Source organism: Phoxinus phoxinus (assembly GCF_949152265.1).
Source record: "Phoxinus phoxinus genome assembly, chromosome: 24".
Lineage (NCBI taxonomy): Eukaryota > Metazoa > Chordata > Actinopteri > Cypriniformes > Leuciscidae > Phoxinus > Phoxinus phoxinus.
Genome location: NC_136899.1, coordinates 13,240,290 through 13,264,668, shown reverse-complemented (window position 1 = coordinate 13,264,668; position 24,379 = coordinate 13,240,290). Strand labels below are relative to the sequence as shown.

At 37.0% G+C, this 24,379-nt stretch overlaps 2 protein-coding genes across 3 annotated transcripts in view; both read left to right on the top strand.

Annotated features, from left to right (window-relative positions):
• Positions 1–86: 86 nt before the first annotated feature.
• Positions 87–10,343, top strand: LOC306992234 (uncharacterized protein). Of its 2 annotated transcripts, none has more exons than XM_079600891.1 (5): positions 87–477; positions 843–913; positions 1,072–1,231; positions 5,577–5,706; positions 9,468–10,343. In XM_079600891.1, exons 2-5 carry the CDS (start codon positions 894–896, stop codon positions 9,668–9,670), a joined length of 513 nt encoding a protein of 170 aa, XP_079457017.1. In that variant the 5' UTR covers positions 87–477; positions 843–893; the 3' UTR covers positions 9,671–10,343. The 2 variants fall into 2 exon arrangements, with proteins under 2 accessions (XP_079457017.1, XP_079457018.1); XM_079600892.1 differs by having other exon boundaries at positions 109–343.
• Positions 10,344–14,356: 4,013 nt separating this feature from the next.
• Positions 14,357–24,379, top strand: part of sema5a (sema domain, seven thrombospondin repeats (type 1 and type 1-like), transmembrane domain (TM) and short cytoplasmic domain, (semaphorin) 5A) — a 145,236-nt gene continuing 135,213 nt past the window's right edge. The window contains exon 1 of the mRNA XM_079601664.1: positions 14,357–14,495. The gene's annotated coding sequence lies outside the window, so the exon portion shown is untranslated. The remainder of the gene's footprint in view (positions 14,496–24,379) is intronic.

The following is a 24,379-nucleotide window of genomic DNA, read 5'->3' as shown; positions in this document are numbered from 1 at the left end:
TGTCTGTTATTATTAAATTATTTACATTTAAATTATGAAATTACAACAATAAAAACATAAAACAAACTATTAGGGACTTTTAATTTGACGTTCTTCTGCCATGAATCCACGGAAGTACGGACGCCTTGCGAGACAACACAAGAACTACAACAAAACCCCCTTCGTTTGCTCATGGAAAAAGCACAGCGCTCAACATTTCTCGGAAGCCCTTGAGTGTCTGAAGTATTAGCATTTACCTACACACACACACAGAGAGGAGCCACAATCGGCCTACAGGCTGCTAATGAACCTGAGCTGTTTGGATAAAAATACACCTAGGTGACCGCGTTTGTGTTTTATAAAGGTAACGTTACATTTATTTAACTAACGTTATATTAGCCCGTTAGCTGAGAGACTTCCTCTTGTGTATCTGAGGAGCAGATGCTTCGCTAGCTGTCTAAAGCTGGATTATAACGCTACTTATAACGCGTTTACAAGGTGAGCTTATTTTCTTGATGAAAAGTTGTATTAAAGTCATATAACGTTAACTAAAATGGGCTGTAATAAATCGCAATGAATGCACGTAACGTTAAGGGGTGCGCGTGCTCTGTAATGTTTGTTTGTTTATGTAACTGTTATATGAGCGAACTAGGCTTGTGAGTTTATTTTCAGTTTTTAGTTTATGTAACAATAACCCAACCTTGTGTGTTACGCAATATATTGAAAATAAAGTCTCTTTTAAATGTTTCTAGGGTGACTTTAAGAATCTGAGCTGCTTTAAACATGAGATGAGGAATGTCGAAATTACATTTTCCTATGCAGACTCTGCCAATAACTCTGCCAATAATTGGTTTTTATTTCAGTTTGACAGCTTGGAAGCTGATTATGGTAATTGATACCAACTTGTGAGAAGCATGGAGCTGTACTGGTACATGTAAGTTTTAGGGAGACTGTTGATGTAATTACAGTTGTATTGTCTGTTTTTTTGTTTTAACATTGCATCATCTTTATATTTTATTTATGTGTTGTAATAATAACAGTTATTATGCGTATGTCTTTGAGACTTTAAACTTGTTCTTTATCTTGTTTTAGAGTCGTCATAATATTTATTATGATTAAGATCTTCTTCTACATCTGCTGGTATCGCTCAAGGCAAAGACAGCTCGCTGCGTATCTCAGCAATCCCCGAAACGCTCAGATCGTCATTGTGGGAGGACGTGCGTACCTGCACCAGGTCTGTGAGAGACAAAATGTGAGTAAAACTGTAATTTTCAAACTTCAGTTCAATCAGATCCTTTTTTTTTTTTAAAGGTGTGGCCGAGTTGGCTGTGCGTCAGCCGCTGCTGATAAAATCGCTTTTTGGAAGTATGACAAAGTTTTGCTTCCTTTGTAGTACTGTGTGGGTCTCCTGGATTCAGTGTACAACGCAATATGTTATGGTAACTTCTGTTGACGTTAAGTGGCATTTCACAGGAGAATTGACTAGGTAAATGACAAAGAGACTGATAAGCAGACTAATATTTCCCCCTTTGAATAAGCAGTAGGGGAAGAGGAATATTTATATCCATCACTGTTCAGTCAGTCTACACTCAAAATCAATATTAGTTTATAGTTTGGATATAAACACTGATTTAGGGCTGTCATGATTCTATTTTAAAATATCCTCTATTGCAATTTACCCGTTTCAAGTAACCAGCAAAATACTGGATGTGGCGCATGCCATGGACGAGAATCTATGAACCGTCGTATTAGACCATTTTCTAAGGCTGCACGATGTATTAAAACCATATAAAAACCATACTATATAGCATAGTGCTATTGTGAATTCACAAAGGCTGCCATTCAATAGAATAAATATATGCCCTGCGGGTTTAATATATGCGCTTTAATTTTTTACGTCCGTGTAGGTTATGTGTATCTCAGAGTGGCTTCGTTCACAGTAAATGCTGCTCCGCATGAACTGTTATCATTTACATGTGTGGAGCACGTCTCAAACTCCATCTCTGCATATGATGTGAGTTTGGGTTGTTTATAACATTCATCTGGGATTTGATCAGATTTCTAAGGTAAATTATTTATAAACCTTCGCAAATACAGGAGAATACAGCTGTTTGTTTCTAAATATGCAAACTGTTCATCGCGATTTTAAAAATAAAAGTTTAAACCCTTGCTTTGAGTTTGCATGTTTTGATGTTCACATATTCTTGTTCAAGAAATGATCGTGGCTGTAGCGTTTATATCATAAAGAAGTGGCAGAATATTAAAGATAATGTAAAAATGTTAATTAAAATCTGCTATCAAGTGTAACAACACCAGGCCGTTGGCGCCCTCTGCAACCATTTGTTATACAAGATAATACAATAAGATGATATTTGTTTATATTATGTATTTTAACAGTGTTATTCTATAAAACCATATGATTACGGTACTTGCTTTTGATGTTTTATTTGAACTAAATATTATTTCATTATAGTTATTATATATGTATTAAGTCATTTTAAAGGTTTAGGTCTTTGCTTAGGTCTATTTTTATGACCACAAAAAATTGTCCGATTACTCGATTAATTGTCGAAATAATCGATCGATTACCAAAATAATCAGTAGTGACAGCCCTACACTGATGTCTATGGTAGCAATCAAAATAGAGTAAATCACCCTTTGAAAGTAACTTGACACTTCAAATAAAGATTGTATCAATTACATAATTACTCCAGTAGGTGGCGACAAATGTTTAAAGGAGAACATGGCATCTTTTTTAACTTAATAAAACTCTAGAAATCATTTGGATGGTTAAACAAACTGTTCTGGTGATATTGGTGACTTTTCCCGCTCCCCCCAGCGTTCCCAGGCGGAAAACCAACCTTGCAACTTGGGGACTACCGTCCCGGCAAGATATAAATTGGAAGTCTCGTGAGAAGCGAGAAACACAAACTGCTTTATGGTTGATAACAGAATACAAAATGTACATGTCAATGTTCTATGATAATGTGTATGATGTATGTGTATGATGTCTACCTACCCACCTCGGTAGACATAGCTCCATACGATAAAGTTGGCCGGCTCCGATCATAACAAATGCGCACGAGCAGCGGTTGAAAGGAGGAGGGTGGTGCTGCAAGTGAGTTTTTTATGACAGTGTTGTGAAATATATGCCCCACAGCTGTAGGGGAAGCTCGTGGGGAAAACATGCGACAACAAAAGTGAAAATCAGCGAAGAAATGACTAGAGTTGCCGAGTTCTGCTTTAAAAAAAAATTTTTTTGCCATTGAATCATTCATTCAAGAGATTCGTTCAAAAACACTGATTTATCCAGTAATGAGACCATTGAAGTCTATGAGCGAGTCATTGAATCGTTCACTCAAACTAACTTTTGAAAAGCATATAATTAATTCATATTTAATTAAATAGACTGTAGCAATTAACATTTTGTCAGAACATGATCAGACCATGATCTTTAACTCTAGTAAATTACATGTTATGTTGTTTAGTTGTCTATTCGGAATCGTGGGAGAATCGCAATCTCTATTTTAAATAATGTTGCTTCTCATTTTATCTAGAATCATGCTGCTCTAATATGTATATATATATGTATATTTAACAACTTAATAAAGTTTTTTCAACGGAGCTAAAAAGGTTTTACTTGCTTGATATTTGCTGCTCTTCAATGTAGAAATTAATCTAAAAAATAAAATAAAAATGATTAGATTTTTAATTAAAAAAAAAATATATATATATATGACAGTATATGTATTATATGCATGTTTCCAAATTTTCCATGTTGCCACAACAAGCAGCAAAGTTTAAACACCCCTGTTATAGTGGAGATTGACAGATGAATAGGCGGCCGTTCACTGTTGTCAGGGATACATCAGGACAGATTAGCTTTTTACACTATGAATGTTAAGGAGTCATACATTTTTTAATGTGGGTTGAGTAACTTAGACCCTCTTGACACATGTATGATTTGTGCACTTGTAATCGGATCACCCAAACAGATCCTAAAAGGCATGTTAGTCTATAGGGGAATCTTTAATATATCTGAACACAGGAATTTTGAATCTGCTCAAAGGTTTCATTTTGCTTGGTTTTCAGACTGAATTGGAGTGCGGATTCTAATGTGGTGCACATTTTCAGTGTGACATGTTTATTTCTGTCATTTATCTACAGGGAAGGATTTGGTGAACTTCCACTTTTACTGTTTCACAACACAATTTTTGACCTTGGTGCTCTGCATTTTTTTGACTCATGATGTAAAACGTTTCACTCTTTAAACTCAAAGCTGCAACACGGATCTGTTAAACCAAACCGAGGGCAGGAGTGTCAGGTCTCGTGTCTGTGTTATTCGCACAGGCCACTAAATGTGTGAGCTCTTCTGTTCAGAAGAATAGTTTCCCTTGTTGGCGCACAGCACTTGTCAAAACTAACCAGTGCCTGTGAAAAATCCAGAAGGAGCAGACTTGATGGAACAAGAACAGGACCCAGAGCTAAGGGCCTTGCAGTGCTGACAAAACTTTTGAGGAATGTTATTGTTTTTTTTGGCAGTTTGACTAAAGCGGATTCACTCGTACAGTCAAGTTATGGTATCTGTGACTGACTGTATTATAAATTAGACTTTTTTTTTAATAGTCTGACGTGTAGAATAATGTGTTCTCTGTAGTGCTAAACTCTTTTGAAGCTGTAACGCTTTATTTTAAATTCAGAAAAAGCCCTTTGTTTCTCAAAGAAAGCGTCTTATGTTCAGAAAAGCATCTGGAAGCAATTTGTAGCACAAGTATTGAAGACCGTTTCAAGAGCTTTGCCATTCAAATAAAGTCTCTGTTTTAATATTTGACTGGATATTTTGGATAGAAATTGACATTTATTAGCCCATCATACCATTGCAAGCTGAATTTTTTATAGGATATATGCCTATAAAAAAGGTTCTAGATTATCTTTGAATTTCTCAGCAGTTGTTTTCTCTTTCTTCTAACAGAAGTTGTTTTCTCTTTCTTCAGATGTGGAGAGAACAATATATAGGTCTATTTTTAGAAACCCAAGCTGCCTGTAGCTCTCCACACAGGAAATGCCGTTAATTTGACAACAAACAGTTCAGATAGATGATCAACTTTTATCCTGCTTACACATTCACATCTAGTTGTTTTTGTTCTTCTTACAGTAGTTTTAAAATGCAGTTTGCCCTTATGTGGTCATTTGTTTTGCCATGTACCATAATGGTTAAATGGTAACTGGTTTAATACTAAACAAACCGCTTCGATGAGCAATCGTGTAATCAGGAAGGGAAATACCAGACCATTAAGATCCAACCTAAAAGATGACCTTTTCTTTAAGCTAATTTTGTATGTGAACTATGCAGCTTGCATATGACATTAAAAAATCGAGTGTCTCATATCCTTAATGAAACTGGGATATCATTGTGTTTATCAGCCAAACTGAGACCACAAGGTCTTGTAGGTTATAAGCACATGCATAGACCTGGGCAAGCATCGACTGGATCTTGTTTCACTGCCACATGTATTTAAAGTCGTCTTTAAGATGCTTCTTGTGTGTAATATGTCTGAGTGTGGGTGTTTAACTCGCACTGCTGCTCTGCTCCACAGACATCAATCTGGCCCAGTTGGTACGGAGTTCAGGACGACGGCTCGGTGGGCGAACCCTCCGCCTCTCTTCCACCTTCATCCTCAATGTCTCAACTGGACATGCCTCCTCCATATGAGGCGGTGTCTGGAGGTAAGACTGACTCGCTGTACGACTACACCCCAGTCTGCACTGGGACAGAAATCATTTATTGCAAGATTATTAAGAAAATATAGGAAATTAAGAACAGTTTTTACTGGACCACTTCAAAAACCATCGGCACCCAACAAGTATTTTTTGTTGTTGTTGTTGTTGTTTAGTGTGTGTGTGTGTGTGTGTGTGTGTGTGTGTGTGTGTGTGTGTGTGTGTGTGTGTGTGTGTGTGTGTGTGTGTGTGTGTGTCCCCTTTTTTGAATTACTCTGAGACCGTTCATGGCACAGTTTTAGGGACTGACATCACAATTCCGAAAACTGTATCAAATGAGGAATTTAAGTTTTTAGTTGCATTTATTAATTTGTTAATTGTAAATTATCCATTAGTATTTGATTTATTTCTTAAATATATATATATATATATATATATATATATACAGTATATATTAGAGAATAAAATAAATGCATTCAAAAAGAGGAAATATATGTTTTTTTTTTCTGCTTTGTCTCGGGATAAGCCTTAAAGTGTCCCTATTATGCTATTTTAAAAGTTCCTAATTTAGTTTTGGAGGTCTCCTACAACAGTTTTACATGCATCAAAATAAAAAAAAGCACTTACATTTTCTCATAATATACATTGCACATCACCTCATTTCTCAAAGAGTCTAAAACCAGTCCGTTCGAAGATTCAGTCTCTCTAAACCCTCCTTTCCACAAGCCTACTCTGCTCTGATTGGTCAGATGGCCCAATCTGTTGTGATTGGTCTTCCACTTACAGCGCGTGTCAAAAATGAAACACTATTACCATATCTGAATTTCAGCTCAGGAGGCTTCCTCAGCGCTTGTATACACAGTAATACGAACAGTGACATTGGCGTAGTTTAAAAAAGAAAATGCTAACTGGATTCTCAGTGTCGAAAACAGCTTCTTCTCAACATGTCAACAACACAAACCAAACACTTCCAGCTACAACTACGGTGTTTGAGGGGTGGTCAAAGTTGACTTTGAGACTGGAATTTTTGACGAATTTTTTAATTTTCAGGCAGTTCCGAATAATTTTTTTATTTAGTTGTGCACTTTTCAGATATTTTACATTCACAAACAGCTATATTACACACTCCATGAAAGGTAATATTCGAAAAAGCATAATAAGGGAACTTTAATGAAACCATTCATTAAACCATTTGAATCTGTTATACAGTCATGGATGATTTTGGTCAATGGAGTGTTACAAAAAAGTTAACCATAAACAATGGCAGACTTGTCTGCTAATCATTTTCTAGTTGCACATTTGCATTTGGAGGATGGATTTCGCCATATTTTTGGCTCTGTGTGTGTATACGCCAAATCCTGATATTGTTGCAGCGTTCATGTAGACTGTGCTGCACTTAAAAACATCTCTGAAAGTGCTATGCCAAGCGATCACTCACAGCGCAGCTGGAATGTAAATGATTAAATGTTTGTTGAACTATGAGCTCTTGCACTGACGTTCTCTTGTCACAGTTTAAGTTCATCCCTAAAAACATCTCTGCGTGAGAAGCTTAATACAGTAATGGTCGATATGTTTACAAGAAAATCACCAAGAATACATATATGGTATGGTGAGGACAGGGGAGTCTGTCAAGCCTCAAGGATTACACAAACGCTAAATACTTGACATGTCTTTTCACCCTAACATAAGAAACAGCATTTTAGTCATTACATCTCTCCAGGGAAAGTCACGTGCTTTCACCCACTCTGCTTTATTCTTTGTAAATGGTTAACAGGGACAGTTTTATGACAAGAGAGAGCAACAGTTGGAGAGTGGGCCTGCAGACATCAGCCATCCCAAATTAGACCAATGCTTCTTAATTGGCAGGTTTTGCAACTGACACGCTGTCGCTGAGAAGGACATTTATGAACACCAGCTGTTAGATATTGACATTAAGACATGGAAAAGGTTTAAATGAATTTGGCAATCAAAGCTTTGTTCGTAGGGTTTACTTAAAGGGATAGTTCACTTTAGAATTAAAATTCTGTCATCATTTACTCACCCTCAAGTTGTTTCAAACCTGTATGAATTTCTTTCTCCTGCTGAACACAAAGGAAGATATTTTGAAGAATGTCAGTAACCAAACAGTTAACTGGTCCCATTGACTGCCATAGCATTTTTTTTTTTCTCCTATGGAAGTCAATGGGACCAGTTAACTGTTTGGTTACTGACATTCTTCAAAATATCTTCCTTTGTGTTCAGCAGAAGAAAGAAATTGATACAGGTTTGAAACAACTTGAGGGTGAGTATATGATGACAGAATTTTCATTTTGAAGTGAACTATTCCTTTAAGTTTAGTTTCTGTGCTGAGACCGATCGTTCATTCAGCAGCAGAGAAGGAAATCTTCTGGTGCTTGTGTGGATTGGCAGCAAACGACAGATTCTGGCTCCCAGCTCCAGTCTTCTGGATCATTCCATTTCCATCATTTCCATTTGCGCTCTCATTATCTAGCAATGTCTAATGAGTTTATGGATTTCAGCAAGTAGATCTGTAGGTGTCTAGAAGACCCCCAAGAACAAGACATGAGATTGAAGATGCAACACATGCATATACCGCGTTTCCTTTGACCCAGAAGCGTGAACAATAATATCTTCAGGGCAGGATGTGGTTTTTGTCAATCTTTAATGACACATCATTCAGCGTTTCCACCGTTTCTGGATATTTGAGTGAAGTGGTGATGGAAACCCCCCCTTTATTCCAAGTGCTGTGTGTGTAGTTTGTGCACCTGTTCCATGAAAATATTTGCCAATATTTGCTTTTGTTTGCTATTAAGACCAAATAGGGCATTGCTGGTTTGCAGTGGCCTGGACAGGAAATTGTTTTTGTTGTTTTTTAAGAATGGCCTTGCTATTTTGGATGCATATTACATTGATGAGTCATTGGAAGGTTTAGTTGTGCAGAAAGTCGCAGAGTCACTAGTGTTATTCTAGTCTTATTTCTTTTATTATTCACTTTTTTATATAAATTTATTATTTTATATTATCAATAAAAGTTACGTTGTTTTGATATCTCTTTATTTACATTTTAAAAAGTTTTTTTTTAAATAGAAATTATTATAAAATTGTTAACATTACTATGTAATTTTACTGTAAAATGCTGAAATAAATTGTTATATAATTTAACAGTAAAATGGCTTTCCCAAAAGTTCGTACATGACACATCACATATGATTTATTTCAATAGTTCTGTTTCTTCTCATTTTTGTTATCAGTAATGTACAGTTGGGTGTTTTTGTGTTAAATGTTCTGTTTAATTGTTTATTAGATTATTTTAGTGTCATGTTTTGCTCTGCTGATGTTTTGTGTTTGTGTGTGTGACCTTGTGCAATGTCTAATGTACAAATATTGTCCATGTTTTATTGATTCATCTTGTGGCTTTCTATTTTACCGCCTGTATTATTACGCTGGTTATTAGTACATTTTAAGGTAATATGCAGATGCTGGTATTCCAAGTACATTGGTATATTAACATTACATCACTTAATGAAATATTCCAGTTTATAAATTGTTAAATATACAGGCACCGATTCCGTAATACCAGAATCATTCTCATAATAGTTTTTACAGTGAATATCTGGCAACCACAGTACATATTTTTACTGTAAATATAACATGATTTATTTTACAATGAGAAAACATTTTTGTGTTATTTGTTTTTGTTTTGTTTTTTTCTTTGCCATTTTTAAACCTTTTGCATGATCATTGTGCTCTCTCGTCTTTGTTTTGTGCAGCAAATGACCTGAAGCCTCCACCGTACAGCGAGTACGCTCTAAACGACGATACTGATGCATCCCTGAGCATCGCCATCCCGGACGCCAGTGATTCCAGTGCAATTAGCGATGCCCCACCCCCTTACACGCCCAGCATCACCTCTGCAGCCAATCAGCAAGTAGACAGCCACAGCCAATCACAACCTGAGGGAATGTCAAGTTAGACTTCTCTCAATATAGAAATGCAACAAGGGCTTAGCAACCGCTTTAGTCCCTCTAGGTCTCGTTTTTTTCCATCTGGACTTATTTTCTTTTTAAGCAAACTATACATAGATTTCACATTGATGGTGGATCTAGCTCATTCTCTTATGACATGAGAGAATTTGTATCGGGCACACAATAGGCGGTATAAAGAATGAGACTGGCCTGATGCCATCTTCTGGCAGAGTCGAGCACTGCTCTGCCCACGCTGGTGTACCGGTGCTTTCAGTTCACCCATGCCTTATGTTCATTTCCTCCAGCAAAATCACAGCGCACGGCAAACACGGCCATTTCAATAATCTTTAAATGATTACTTTCACCGTCATTTATTTGCTGCAGTGTTGAAAACTAACGCCACGATCATGTGTGGCTGCGTGCTTGAGGAACTGTAAATAGGCTAGTGGGTTGATTGAGGCCAAGCACATTCTGCTTAGACAATGTCGTTGACACATTTCTTCCTTTCTTTTTAAAGTCTTTTTAAAGGGAAAGGTTAAAGGTGTAGTTCACACAAAAATGATTATTCTGCTTATTTTGCTCACCATCATGTCATTCCAAACCTGTATGACTCTACGTCAATGGGAACCGAAACTATTAACAGTCTTCAAAATGTCTTCTTTTATGTTCCTCAGAAGAAAGTCAAACAGCGTACGGTGAAATGACAGAATAAAACAATTTGACTGAACTATCTCTTTAAATTATAGAGGTCTAGCCTCAGGTTATTTATAACCTCAGTTTATATGTGATGACAATTTAAAAATTAAAAATAAACACAAAAAAAACATTTGCCCTCTGAAGCACTTTTAATGTTTTGTAATTGCCTTAATTCCGTCTGTTAGTAAGTGTCCAATATTCCTGAATCAACCAGAGCCGGTGTGGATAATGTGGCTAATGGTTATGACTCGTGTAAATGTGCGAAGTCCTACTCTGTGTTGTATCGCTTATCAGGTTAAATGTAACACACTGATGCATTTGAGATCACGGTGCCCTTATTAACAATTTCTGCTAACCGAAATAGACCTTCGTGTGTGTGTGTGTGTGTGTGTGTGTGTGTGTGTGTGTGTGTGTGTGTGTGTGTGTGTGTGTGTGTGTGTGTGTGTGTGTGTGTGTGTGTGTGTGTGTGTGTGTGTGTGTGTGTGTGTGTGTGTGTGTGTGTGTGTGTGTGTGTAAGGCATATGTTAACTGTGTGATGAATTCAAACAGAACTTCCTTGTGAAAAGGTTTATGTGCTTTGGTGAGCGCATGAAGTCATCTCTGTGCAATTGTCAATATCAGGTTCACATAATGGGATCAATATTTTTTTTCTTTTTTGTATTTAAAAAAAAAAAAGTCCACCTGAAAGGATGTGATTTAAGTGTGCTTTTAGAAAATGTGTGTATAGTTCCCCTTCTCCTATGAACGCCCGGTCCTTCACTATGTAATTTCATTTAATCATAATTTGATTTAAAATGCTAATCCTGCAACATGTATTATCTCATTTAAACTGAAGTACTGTATATGCTATTTTTGTATTTATGGAAAAAACCCTTTGAATCTCTTTCAAAAAAAAAATAAAGATTGCTGAAATGTCATGTTTGAAAACAGCTCATTTCTCAAAACAAACTGATCAGTGACATCATATGTGGCATTAATCTCTCAGCTTCAGAAATACTGTAAAAACTGGCTTTGGCCACTACTTTCTGACACCACAAGGGGGCAGTAGTACACTATTCTTCAGTCTCATCTGCTCGCTCACAGAAGTTCTCTGCATCTTTATGATAACTTGCCGTTCAGATTTTTATTTTTAACAGCTGGCTCTGTATTCCATATTTCCATATTCGTAACCCTGCAGAGCCAGTGCCCTCTGTTCCTTGCTTCCTACTCTTTTGTGTGGGACGATCGGATCTCAGTCAAATCAGCGAGGTGGGCGGCTCCTGGCATTCTGTACAACTTTAACTTATAACTGAAGAATGCAGCTTTGCTTTGCATAATGTTTTGAACTATTTGTACTACAAAAGATCTTTCACCACATCACATGGAATCAAACACTTAATAAGGATGTTGGAAATGCAATGTACATGTAAATTGAAAAAAAAGGAAATGCAATGTGTTTACCTTTTTAATGTTAGCTGTAGATTTGGCCTGTCCAGACAATTATTACTTTGACCTTTATTTCAAAAGGGTTGAATCAGATCCCTAAAGTAGCTTACTTGTAATTATATTATATTACTTTTTAAAATACTCGTAATCAGACTACAAAGTTACATTTTTATTGATTACATGTTATTCTCACAATGGCTGTCGATTCTTAATAGTTAATTTATTCTCTCTAGGCTACTATTACTTTATCTTTTAAATGTTCCTTTCTAAAACAGAACCCTGCTTGTATACATTCAGAAGGTCTTCCGGGTTTGTGGAATTGCACACACAGAACAGCCACTCGTCATCTGCCTGAAAACTGAGAGCCACGCAACAATTGATCACTGGATTTACTGAAATCATTTCACTTTTAAGAAGTGTTATCTAAACATTACATATCAAATCAACTAAAACACATTAATACTTATTTGAATTATCAGTGAGTCATTTAACAATGTATTACTGTCTTTGGAAGGCTTTTGTCTTTCAAACTCACTAAAATGTGCAAATTCAAATCATTTTATATGTACATGCATGCAGGTATGCTCCAACTTTTTGTTAGCTGAACCTCCTTGACCTAATCTATATACTTGGAAGTACCCAAATTAATCAGTTAGGTCAATAATATTAATAATAATAAATAATAAAATTAAAGTTTATATTTTTCAGATGTTGGTTAATGGTCACACGCCGGTGTTTAAATAAATATATATATACCGGTGTGTATATATATATATATACGTGTGTGTGTATGTATGTATATATATATATATATATATATAAATGCAAAATATAAAACATTGTTCTTTACATTTTCATTTTATTTTTCATACTCCCATTTGATTTGGATTTTTACAAATAGAAAATACAACAAAAAAAATCTTTCTTTTACAGTTTTTGTTTCTTAACTTGGAATAATGTTGTGTTTTGGGGATGAAAGTATAGAAACCCTCTTTCCGGTTATTGCAGTGTTCAGTTAAACCAGCACCAGAACACTTTCAAGCCACAGGTAAGACTGGTTCTTGTTGTTGTTTGTGTTCATAACAAGCAGGACTTCATTTAAAGCCAACAGGTTACTTTAATTCTCCACGGCATCGTGTTTTGACACACCAGCTGAACTATGACTTCAGTGTTTAATGAGCAGTGTTTGTATCCGTTCTCTTCCTCGGCTCAGGAACATATAAGCTGCACTGCAGGCAGAAGCACTCAAGGAGAAATAACTGACTTTGCTTTTGGCCACCCTGCAGGAACACTGCGAGCACCTGCGGCCATCATCAGTGTTAGTCGTGTGGATCTGGTGTGAGAAACAAATGAACATACACACACACACACACATCAGAAATGAGTCAGCGAATGGAGACTAGAGCTGAGGAAGCTTCCTCACATTTTCTCTGACTCATCTGTGCTTCTGATTCTGTCAAATCTACATTTTCTTCCTCTAGAGGCACGAAGGCTGACCTATTCTCTCTTTTCCTCATCTTGGTCGCTAGTGTGTGCTTATCAAGTATTCATTAGGATTATCGGATGAGCAGAAAATGTCGTGTCAGAGTTATTCTTATCCGGACAGTTTTTATGAGGGTATGAACCAGATTTAAACTCTCCTAAACTGCAGCGTCTGTAGCAGCTTGTGTTTAATTGCAACTTTGACATTAGCAGGAGGATAAATATGCAAAAAGTTTTGCAACAATTATACCATTATATCAGTTAAAGTGCTCAGTATTAGATTAAAATATTATTCCATTGTTATTCCAAATAAGATTTATTAAAGATATAGTTCAACCAAAAATTTTAATTCTGTCATGTTTTACTCCCCATCATGTCATTCCAAACCAGTATGACTTTTTCTTTTGTGAAACATAAAGGAATTTTGTTACATTTTTCTGTTAAGTCCAGATCTTTAAGGTTATTCATATTATATTAAGATTAATATCAATTAAATAAGATTATATCAATGCTTTTATTCAGTAAATAGGCCTACAGTTTTAAATACAAAAGTTTTTTTTTACTTTTTATTCATCAAATCAGAATCCTCACTTTTCATCAGAATGTCATGGTTTTCACAAAATGTATATGCAGCACAACTATTTGCAACATTGATACTAATGAGAAATGTTTCTTGAGAACCTAATCAGAATATTAGACTGATTTCTGAAGGATCATGTGACACTGAAGACTGGAGTAATGATGCTGAAAATTCAGCTTTGCCATCACAGGAATAAATTACATTATATAATTAAAATAGAAAACCGTTATTTAAAATAGGAATAATATTTCACAATATTACTATTTCAGCTGTATTTTTATTAAATAAGTACAGATACTTAAAAAAAATACATTAATACATTCTTAAGACTTTAAAATCACTAAAAGCCTTCCTTCCGCTGGACAAAAATAGTCCCTGACCGTAAACAGCAACAGAAGTTACATTATATCGCCAATAGATGGCGGCAAAGACTGTCTTAATGAGTGAGTCAGTCAGGAGAGAAGACTTTTACATTGAAAGGACTCAAACTTGTGATTAAGGAGAAGGAAGACGCAACTGAGACTATACGGGCACGGGAAAACCCCTTAACTGTTAAAAATACAAGATATCGCTGCGGACAAACGGATTTTAAAATTTATGAATATATAGGACTGACCTGAAGGAAAATGCTATATCTACTGTAAATGCAGGTAACAGTTACTCGCTCGCTCGATCTCTCACAATACTCTAAGTTAACTTATAGCTTCAATGAACAATATCGATGAGTTCAAACATGTGTTTAAGTTGCTAAGAGTGGTTGCTAGGGGTATTGCATAGTGATACATAGAATCGGTCATAGCCGTGTTTTATCGTGAATAAAACCAGAGAATGTCTAATGGGGAATTGGGGAGAACTGCCACTCTCTGTAAACTTCTGAATTGGTTGCAGTTCCACTCTGGTTCCATATGAGGGCGCTCACAGGACGAGTGCAGAATGAATGGAGGTCTATGGAGCTATACCCCCCAAAATCCACTTTTCTCAGTATAATTTTTTTTGTCTAGTAATTTGAATGTTGTATTCGGGTGGGTGTTAGATTTTTTAGAGTCACTTATTTGCTTTAAAAAGTATTTTTAAATGTCAAAGACGTCATACACATCGTACGACCAGAGATACTGCTTGCGGCAATCCTTCAGTCACTTTAGTGCTTTTGCGCTCTGCACTTTCTTTTCTCTCGAGGCATCGACAACACAGCTGACACAGGTAAATACACGTGTTTGAAGATATTCTGGTACCGCTTCGGATGTATCAAGCGGTATCTCTGGTCGTAATCAGTCCTTCACTGACCAATCAGCGTTCATTAGCAGAATGCTAGCGTGTCATGGGCAACAACAACTCAACCTGTAAGAAATCGAAAGGACATAAGTACTCGTTCATTTAACTTTCGACCTATAGCCTAACCCATGTTGAACTTGCAAAACATGATAAAAATTATCATTCTAGAAGACATTTTCAAATGGCACTTCATATTACAGTCTTCATATGTAATATTTTATATATTATTATTGGCAGGAGGTCGATTAAACTGACTTTTAGGCTACGTTTACACGTGGCCGGTTATTTTCATAAACGGACATTTCACCCTCTCAGTTCTCAGAAAAGTGTTCGTTTACACGAACCCGTGTATATGCCGTCAAGAGCATACCAAACCTATAGGTGGCAGTGTAACGAGAAGCTCAAGCCCACGTTAGCCAATCAGAATCCCGAAAATATAGTTCGCACTTTTGACGCAGTGCAAGTTCTGTCGCATACTGTGACGTCGACTGCCTAAAACCAAGGGGGTAATCCATCCGCCGGAAACTGAAGCCTCCCCGGGCGCCGCCATTGTAGCAGAACTTCCCCTGCTGTTAGCATTCCATTGACTCCCATTTATTTTGGCGTCACTTTGACAGCGCATAACTTTACATCTGAGGCATCCAAAGACTCCATTTGTCCATTATTTATTTCTAAAGAAACACGACAATGTATAAAAGGCTCCATTGCCTTGTACCTTACGGTGTGGCCCCGTAGAAGCAGTTTTTGTAAAAAATAGGCTAACGATTGCGTCATAACCACCCGACTCTCTGTCGCACTGAAGAGAAATTACGGTATAGACAGGCGGAGAAGCTCGCAGGCAATCGGGGGGACGTGGAGGCATAAAGTCCGATAAAGTCAAGGGAGAAAGCCCATAGAGAATTATAAAGTTGCTCCTGCTGCTAGCTCATGGACAGCTAATGCTCACGCTCTCCGTCTCTGCGAGATTCGGAAGGGAATGATTCAGATTTCTCTCGGCACATCTACCAGAAGACTGAAAACTGTCAGACACGTTGCTCACGTCACATCTATGTCACCAAGCTCAGTTTGAGCTTGCGCAGTACGCCTGGCGATCAGGAAGTGAGTGCTTCAAATGGGCTTCACTTTTCTCCGTTGAAATCTATGGGGTCGCTGTGTCCATCTTATATGTTTTTTCTCAGTTTAGATGCAAACGTGCAAACGGAGTTTTCCAAAATCTCCACTCTGGTCGGAGTTTTTAGAAAGAATCGTTTTCAGAGGAGAATTCTCCGTTTGTGTGTAAACGAGGGGCACAACCGAAGGGAAATGTCTCCGTTTTTCAAAATAACCATGTTCGTGTAAACGGGGCCTTAGTAAACGCAGAGGGGAAACAAAGCACTACACGCTATAACACAGTTAACACTAGGGTCCTGTTTACACGTACATGGTTATTTTGAAAACCGGGGACATTTCCCTTCTTTTACCCGCAAACGGAGAATTCGCCTCTGAAAATGATTCTTTCTAAAAACTCCGGCCAGAGTGGAGATTTTGGAAACCTTCGTTTGCATAAAAACTGAGTTGGCAGCCGACTTCACAGTATGGGACTATTTTCGGGATTCTGATTGGCTAACGTGGGCTTGAGCTTCTCGTTACACTGCCACCTACAGGTTTGGCATGCTCTTGACGGCATATACACGGGTTTGTGTTAACTAACACTTTTCTGAAAACTGACTGTTATTTTTGAAAAAGTAGAGGGGTGATATGTCCGTTTATGAAAATAGCCGTAAACGTAGCCTAGATGAGTAACTGAGGAAAACCAAGAGCTTAAATACAGAAGGGAATCTTGACAACAGAACAGGGAACAGGTGTGAACTAATTAGAAACCATGGAAACTAACTAGTGGCGGGAAAATGAGAACAAAGGAAACTAAAACCAAACCAAAACACAATGAAACCAACGTATATGTGACAATAACATGTAAAATAACCACTTAATTTGTATTTTTTTAATTTACCTTTTTCCTCTTACTGATGACCTCATAAATGTGTTATATGATAACTTTCAAATTTTTGAGAACAGTTTTAGTCTTTAAAGAGATGTCCCTGAAATCATTCAGATGGGAGAAGATGCTGAACTGTCAGATTTTGAGAACAGTGGCTCATGAGTGGCAGGACGTGGCTGTGTGTTCTAGTTGGCCAAGGCAGCACATCCATCCTCATAAATGTGTAGACTACTGTTAGCCCCGAGTAGCAGTTACACTTATGAGTGCAGGAAGTTGCAGTGTCATGTTTTAGAGAGGCGCATCAGTCAGCCTGTTTTAGTTGTGACAGAGACTCGTTCAGTTATATGGCTGTACTGCTGTCATTTTAACTTGTGAGAAAGATCACAGGGAAAGAAAGGGGAAAGAAAGAAAGATCAGCATAAAGTGTAACAAAATGGACTTTTCACAGATACGGTTTTCCCAAGTCACCATAAAATCAAAATTGACGATTCTTATTTTTATCGCAGTATTTACTATAAATTATTATTATTTCATGTCAAATTTAAGAAATCCAGCAAGGTTTTTTTTTCATATTTTTTTTTTACTGTACACCACTATACTTGGTGTTTTCTTTTGCTTGGGGCAAATAGGAACGCAAAAATTATATTTGTAGTAATTTACGTTCAATAGGCTATTGATGTATATACACAAATATGACCACTTCCACTTCTGATCAGTTTTACCCTCATTACTGCAGTGCATTGTGGGATTGAATGTTTGCACTCTAAAATGTCCACTATGGTTTCGGACACCACTACAAATGGCCTTCAATTGACCCTTCGCAGGGAGCTTGATTAACAGGTCATCTGACCAATCATACTTCGCCATCCGCCATTTTGTCCGACAAAGCAGTCAGGAGAGTTAGTAGATTAACATGGAAGGATTTGAACTTGAAAAACGGAGTGTACCGACGCCTTTCCGCGGTTAAAACAACATTCCTTCTTATGTTGATTCATGTTTATTTGATGCTATAAATGAACTAGAAGGAAGAGATGATCAGTTCACGAGCAGTTTTATCTGATGCTCTACTGCGATCTGTCAGACACATTAAAGAGCCACAAAACGGTATTTATTGTTTAAATTTCTTTTTTTTTTAAATGCCCAAATTTGAAAGGTGAGACTTTGTTTAATATCAAAAGTAACCCAAAAGTAAGCTGGTCTGTCCTGTTTGTCAGTGTGTTGTCAGTCTCCTCTCTGCTCCGCGATGTGTTTTTCACTGCGTGAGAACATGGTGTGGCGTGAGAGCGGCGTAGCTTGTCGGACATAGCAACAGTAACTAAAGGGGGCGGGTCTCTGTACTTTTTAATTATGTTTCATTTCAAGCACGATGTACTGTGAACAGGCGCTGCCTGGTGAATGGAGACCTGTGGTTATTTCTGAGAGAGAGAATGATTTTCAGGATCAATATTTTGCTCAAAATTGACTTTGGTGCTATCTTATGTTTTAAGCTGACATACAGTGTCACGCACTGTGGGCGATTTCTCTGTTGATAACTAAATAACTTGTAGATGAGGTTGCTTATCGGATGACAGGCATGAAAACTGGCCGCACTGCAGCTTTTCACTCTCAGCAGATGACAAGCTTTGAGCCAGAGATCCTCCAAAACTGCTGGCTCACTGTCCTAAACGTCCTGCCAGCCAGGTTTACTTCATAAATACTGACATGATTAATCTTGTCCTTTTGTAAATAAATAAATAATAATAAAATGATGCATTTAAAACAGAACAACAAAGTCACTCAAGGTCAGGGGCACCTAAAGTATTAGACAGACAACAGTGCGAAGGCAAAATGTGCCGGCCGCAACAGTGATTTATTGTTGTGTTGAGTCAATATTTTTACATAAATTAATAGGGAGGGTTTTCACAAATGGAAAATTGTCATTCCAGCAAGTGGATTTCTAACTTATGGCAAAGACTTGTGGTGATATCATACTCTTTTAAATTGACTTCCCTAATGAGTTGCGGCACTGAGACACTAATAAATAATTCTTTATCTCTAAAAGTCAAAAACACAAGGCAAAGCACAAATGCAATGCAGATCCAAGAGTTGAATATACAGTAGTCACACAACAAATGCAGTTTTAAATGCATATGGAACATCTTTAGGAATTATACATTTCAAATGTATTTTTATTTTGTGTGTTTTTATTTACTCTTTATTATTTGTAGTAATTTTTTGTTAATTTCTGCTAAATCCATATGCAACTTTATAAATATTAAATTAAAAAATTTAGTTAGTTAGTTAGTTAGTAAGTTTAGTTACTTATAGGTTTTATTTTAATTAGCCAGTTTTCTTTTTGTTTTGACTTATAATAATGACTGTCCAGTCCATTTTAAACGTTTTTAACAATAATAAATTGATAAGTAAAAAAAATAAACTTGAAAAGTTTGTTTGTATCAGGTTTTGATTTGTTTTTGTTCTAACTTAATAATGACCTAATTAATTACTAATCTTTACGAAATCCTAATTTACTTTTAATATTTTTTTAGAAAAGAAATATTGTATTTAGTTTCAATTTTAAATTAAAAACAAAAACAATTAAAATGAATCTTTAGGAATAATACTTGAAACTATGATTTTTAAAAATATATTTTACATTTTAAATCATGTTTGTTTGATTTTATGATTTATTTGTATATTTTTCGCTGTTATTGTGAAGACTGTCGTAAGCGCTAACCCGACAGGCGCACATGATATTTGAGGCTTATCAGCTGATTTGTTCGTGTAAACATTTCAAAGCTGCTTGGCGCTGGAGCTCATAACTTGGTGTGCATGTATGTGCGTGTCTGTCTGTCATCGTGTCTGTGAATGCGTGCCATGTTAATCCGTTGTCTGGCTCGTCAACAAGCCTCAGATAATCAGTGGCCCCCAGTTTCTTGTTACCGCCGGAAAATCCTTTGTTCCACCACATTAATTGAGCAAGATTTCCATTTTAATTGAATTTCAATACCCATCTGCCTGTACTTAAAGGTGCCAGGTGTGAGATGTTAAAAGCTCATTCTCTGATTCTGGCAGAGGTTATGTGCAGTCAGACAGACTCCCATTAGCCATGTTGAGAAGAAATGTTATGGCCAGAACTGTTGCTCTGGAGAATTCTGTTTCAGCCTCCAGGCTGTATAGGGTCTGCTCCATTGCGGAAACCATCTGTGATATAGGGTGTTTTCACAGTTCATTTACACACAGTCTCTTTGTACGACCTCTGATCGAGGCTGAGCTATTAGAAGTGTTTGATCTGCACCTTGGCAACAGTGCTGATGAGAGAAAGCTACAATGATACTATGCTTCACACGATTACCTATAACGCTTGACACAGTGTAACCCCTCCAGCCCCGCTCTGTGCGGGTCTCGAACCCGGGTCTCCGGCGTGAGTGTTGTACTCTGCCTTTAAAGATCGCAGCCTTTAGCATCTAGCGTCTACTAGCTGGTCTCCATTACAACAGCACTTATTTGTTGTCGGAATTCTAACTTCCCCAGTCCTGCGTGGGAATATGTACACGCAACAACAACAAAAATTAGGTATGAAAATGAACTAGGCTATATAATATTTAGTGTCCAGTTGCCTATATTGAACATTTGGACTTAAAGTCCCCCTAGTCAATAATTGTATCCCTTAAAACTCTTCTTTGACCAAAATGACATATTTCCTGTAAACATGCCTTAAAATAGCTTGAATGTAACTCTAAACCCTTGCTTCATTTAGTATATGCAGATCCGTGAATACACTCTAAAAAAATGGTGCTAAATAGTAGGGGTGGGAATCTTTTACCATCTCACGATTCGATTCGATTCCGATTCTTGAGGCCACGATTCGATTCAAAATCGATTTTCGATTCAAAAAGATTTTCGATTCAAAACGATTCGATTCGATTTTATCCATAATGATTTCGAATCGGGTTTCTGATCATGATCTACTCTCATCTGCTTTGCTATACAGAATGACAAACGGAGACTTTAAAGTGTCTTTTTCACATTTATTAAGTTCAATTCTCAGGGAAGTGCCTTTTATCAAAAACATTGTCTGGTTCTCAATTGCTACTCATTAGTATCTAGCTATAAAATAAGTTGGAACAAAACAAAAGTGCTTCTTCATAATACAAAATGGTTGAAAATAGATGCAGTTTACCACAAATATCATGTAGAACACAACCGGTGAAGACAAAAAAACATCTATATTTCTCAGTCAGACACAGTAACTTAAAGAATAACAAGTTATGAAAATAAAGTGCTTCTTTCAAAATGAATAATAGTCCTACCCCTAAGCTACCTGGCGATGAAGCAGCGATAGACCGAGTTTTTTTTTTTTTTTTTTTTTTGCCCTCTCGGAGTTGGCAGGGAGTTTCGTGAAGCACTGCAGTGTGCGTTGGTCTGCAGCTGGCGGCTGACTGTACGTTCACACCGCCGCCGACTTGAGCTGCAAAAAAGCTATGGCCGCCCTGTCAAGGACGCTTGTCAAAAAGTACGGGGAATCTTGTTGACGCTTTGGCCGCTCTGACGTAGCAGCATTCACAATGAAATGTAAACAGAAAAAACAAGCAATGCATTCGGCAGTTTAGGATATCGCACAAGATTTGTCAACACAGAAACCATTTCATCACTGGAGAGTTTTTTTCCCGACACCATCGTATTAATTGATTTTGATTCATATGCGCGAGGGAGAGAGAGAGCAGACAGCGCTCGGGTGAGTGCGCGCGCGCGGCCGGCTCTCTCTCTGCTCGTTCTGTATGCCCTGTCAAGCGCGCCCTGTTAAACTGACAGGACTTAAAACACATGCAAATGGTAGGAACGAAAGATCTCCCTCTCATCCATTTGCTTCCTTTTTGTTTTAGTGATTTGCCGCTCACGTCCCGTATAGGCTAGTTACAAAAATGGAGGCGAACAGCCAGCTGATTTTATTTATTTATTAAATCGATTCTTGGACATTTCAGATCGATTCTGAATCGTTGCCAATGAGAATCTAGATTCTTCTGTGAATCGATTTTTTTGGCACACCCCTACTAAATAGCACTAAAAGTGGTTCATTGGCTTGTAATCATAGGGGAACCCCTTTAAGTGCCATATAGCACCTCACCTTTGTCAAATGGTGCTATGTAGAACCATAAGAGCACCTTAACCACCCCAAAGAACCGCTGTAGAACTGCTGAAGAACCGCTGAAGAACCAAACTGGGCTTAACAGGTTCTTAAAATGGCAGTGGTGCTATATAGCACCATAAACACTGCAAAGAACTGCTGAAGAACCACTTTTTTTTAGAGTGTATGCAGATTAGCCCCGCCTCCACTCAATCACATGAGCTCAGAGTACCTGATCCACTCGCTCAACTTTACTGGAAATACTGGTTTAATCTAGCCATATGTGTTTGAACCAGAAACTGATTCAGAAGAGTGAATTATACAGGCTCGTCTACAGTGTCAGAATGGTAATGCGTTTTATGTATCACTCTTTACAACGTCGGACACAAAAACGCTAATTTATTTGATTAGCCTTTTGCTTGATACGTTATCAAACGGCTAATAATGTGTTGCTAATGTTACACAAACCATGTTCTCGTTCGCCGTCTCAGAGTCAGACAGCTGCCTTCTAAAGATCCTTACAAATGCTTTGAACAACTTAGAACGTCACTGGAGAAAGACATGTAGTTCCTCATAACATCGTAATACAAAAATTCACCCACTATATTGCTAAATGTACCCCCGATTTTTGATATCAACAGAAAAATATACCCGGGATAAATGCTTCTCTTGAGACTCCCCTGATTCGCAGCATAGTTAATGATATGCTAAAGACCGCCTGTAGAGAACAAGGGTGATTTCAAACCGCATTTTTGAGACGTTGGTTCATTGAATTTTTAAGGAGAAAATACTCAGCAGTGAGTATCTTAAAGCATATTAAAAACACCACACAGACATACATTAAAAACTTGATTTTCACCACAGGGGGACTTTAGCACATCAAATCTCGTATAATTCTGAAATATAAAATGCTTTTCACCACTGTTCCAATTAAGATGTTTCTCATCTAAATATGGTGAATAATCTAATAAGTATTTTATTTACTAAAATAACAGTAAAATATATATATGTATATATATATATATATATATATATATATATATATATATATATATATTACACTAATCTAGTCTGTTTTTTTACATTTGTAGTTAAGTTACACAACTAAATAAATAGTACCGGTTTACAGCACATATTTGATATATAATTATCTTCTAAAGAAGTATTATTGTTATTGTAATATATATTAGGTTGCTGTGGAATGTAAAATATAGACACAGTAGCATCAAATGCTGCTCATTGAATCCAAACATAAACAGAACATTTTCTATTTGAAATTGTTGTACAAAAAAACAAATATCTGCCTTAAATTTTTTAAGTATTATCAAATTGCCAGTACAAGTCGTTTCAACTTGTTCAAACTGACTTAAAAGATTGAGTCGAATCAAGTATAAATAAGTTGAAATTAATTACGACTTTGGATGATACTACACAGCTCAATCGTCGTGACACACACACACAGACACATCACTGTTAAATGTTACAAGTTCTGGACAGCATACCTGTTTATATTTGACGCTGGGTTCTCATAATGCAAGAGATAAACATTAGTAATTTTTCCTTACATTGTGTCTGATTATTGATGGCATAGGGCAGAGGAAATCTGTGCTGGCTGGTCTAGCAATCTTTCAGTGGTCAGCAGCTACCATTTTCTTTCGCTCTCTTTCAGTCTCTCACACTTTCTCTTTCCTACAGCTTTCATTTAGCAACAGAGAGGTTCTCTGTGTGATTTTACTCCTTAAATTGGTATGTAATGAAATTTGTGCATGATGTATATTAATAATAACATACATATACATACATACAGATGTTAACTGGAATATTTTGCGCAAAGGAACACAATTTAGTTCTGTGCCATAACCATTATTTTTCCAGATGACTACTTCACCTAATATCCATTGTGACTGTCAGGTTTTTTAATGTCACAAGGCTTCAAATGAATGGTCTATGAAAACGAGAATGCGAAAATCAGCCCTCCATAAAAACAAAAGAGATTTTTGCTTGTTGTCATTTTGAAAGATGCTGTTTTTGCTCTAGAAGCTATTGTGGCATGGCTGATAGAAATTAATTAAGTGATAATGTGGCTGTGTTCATTCAACAGCATTCAGAGAACGAGTGCAAAATGTGTGCGAGAAGGAAAGAAAAATGGACGCCGGAGATTACGCAGCAGTTTAATT

What these genes read in the sequence shown, in the direction of transcription:
- LOC306992234 (XM_079600891.1), top strand. Translation starts at nt 894, where the DNA reads ATGGAGCTGTACTGGTACAT. An exon ending in AGGTCTGTGAGAGACAAAAT is followed by an intron (nt 1,232 to 5,576) that starts GTGAGTAAAACT and finishes TCTGCTCCACAG; the next exon opens with ACATCAATCTGGCCCAGTTG. An exon ending in ATATGAGGCGGTGTCTGGAG is followed by an intron (nt 5,707 to 9,467) that starts GTAAGACTGACT and finishes TGTTTTGTGCAG; the next exon opens with CAAATGACCTGAAGCCTCCA.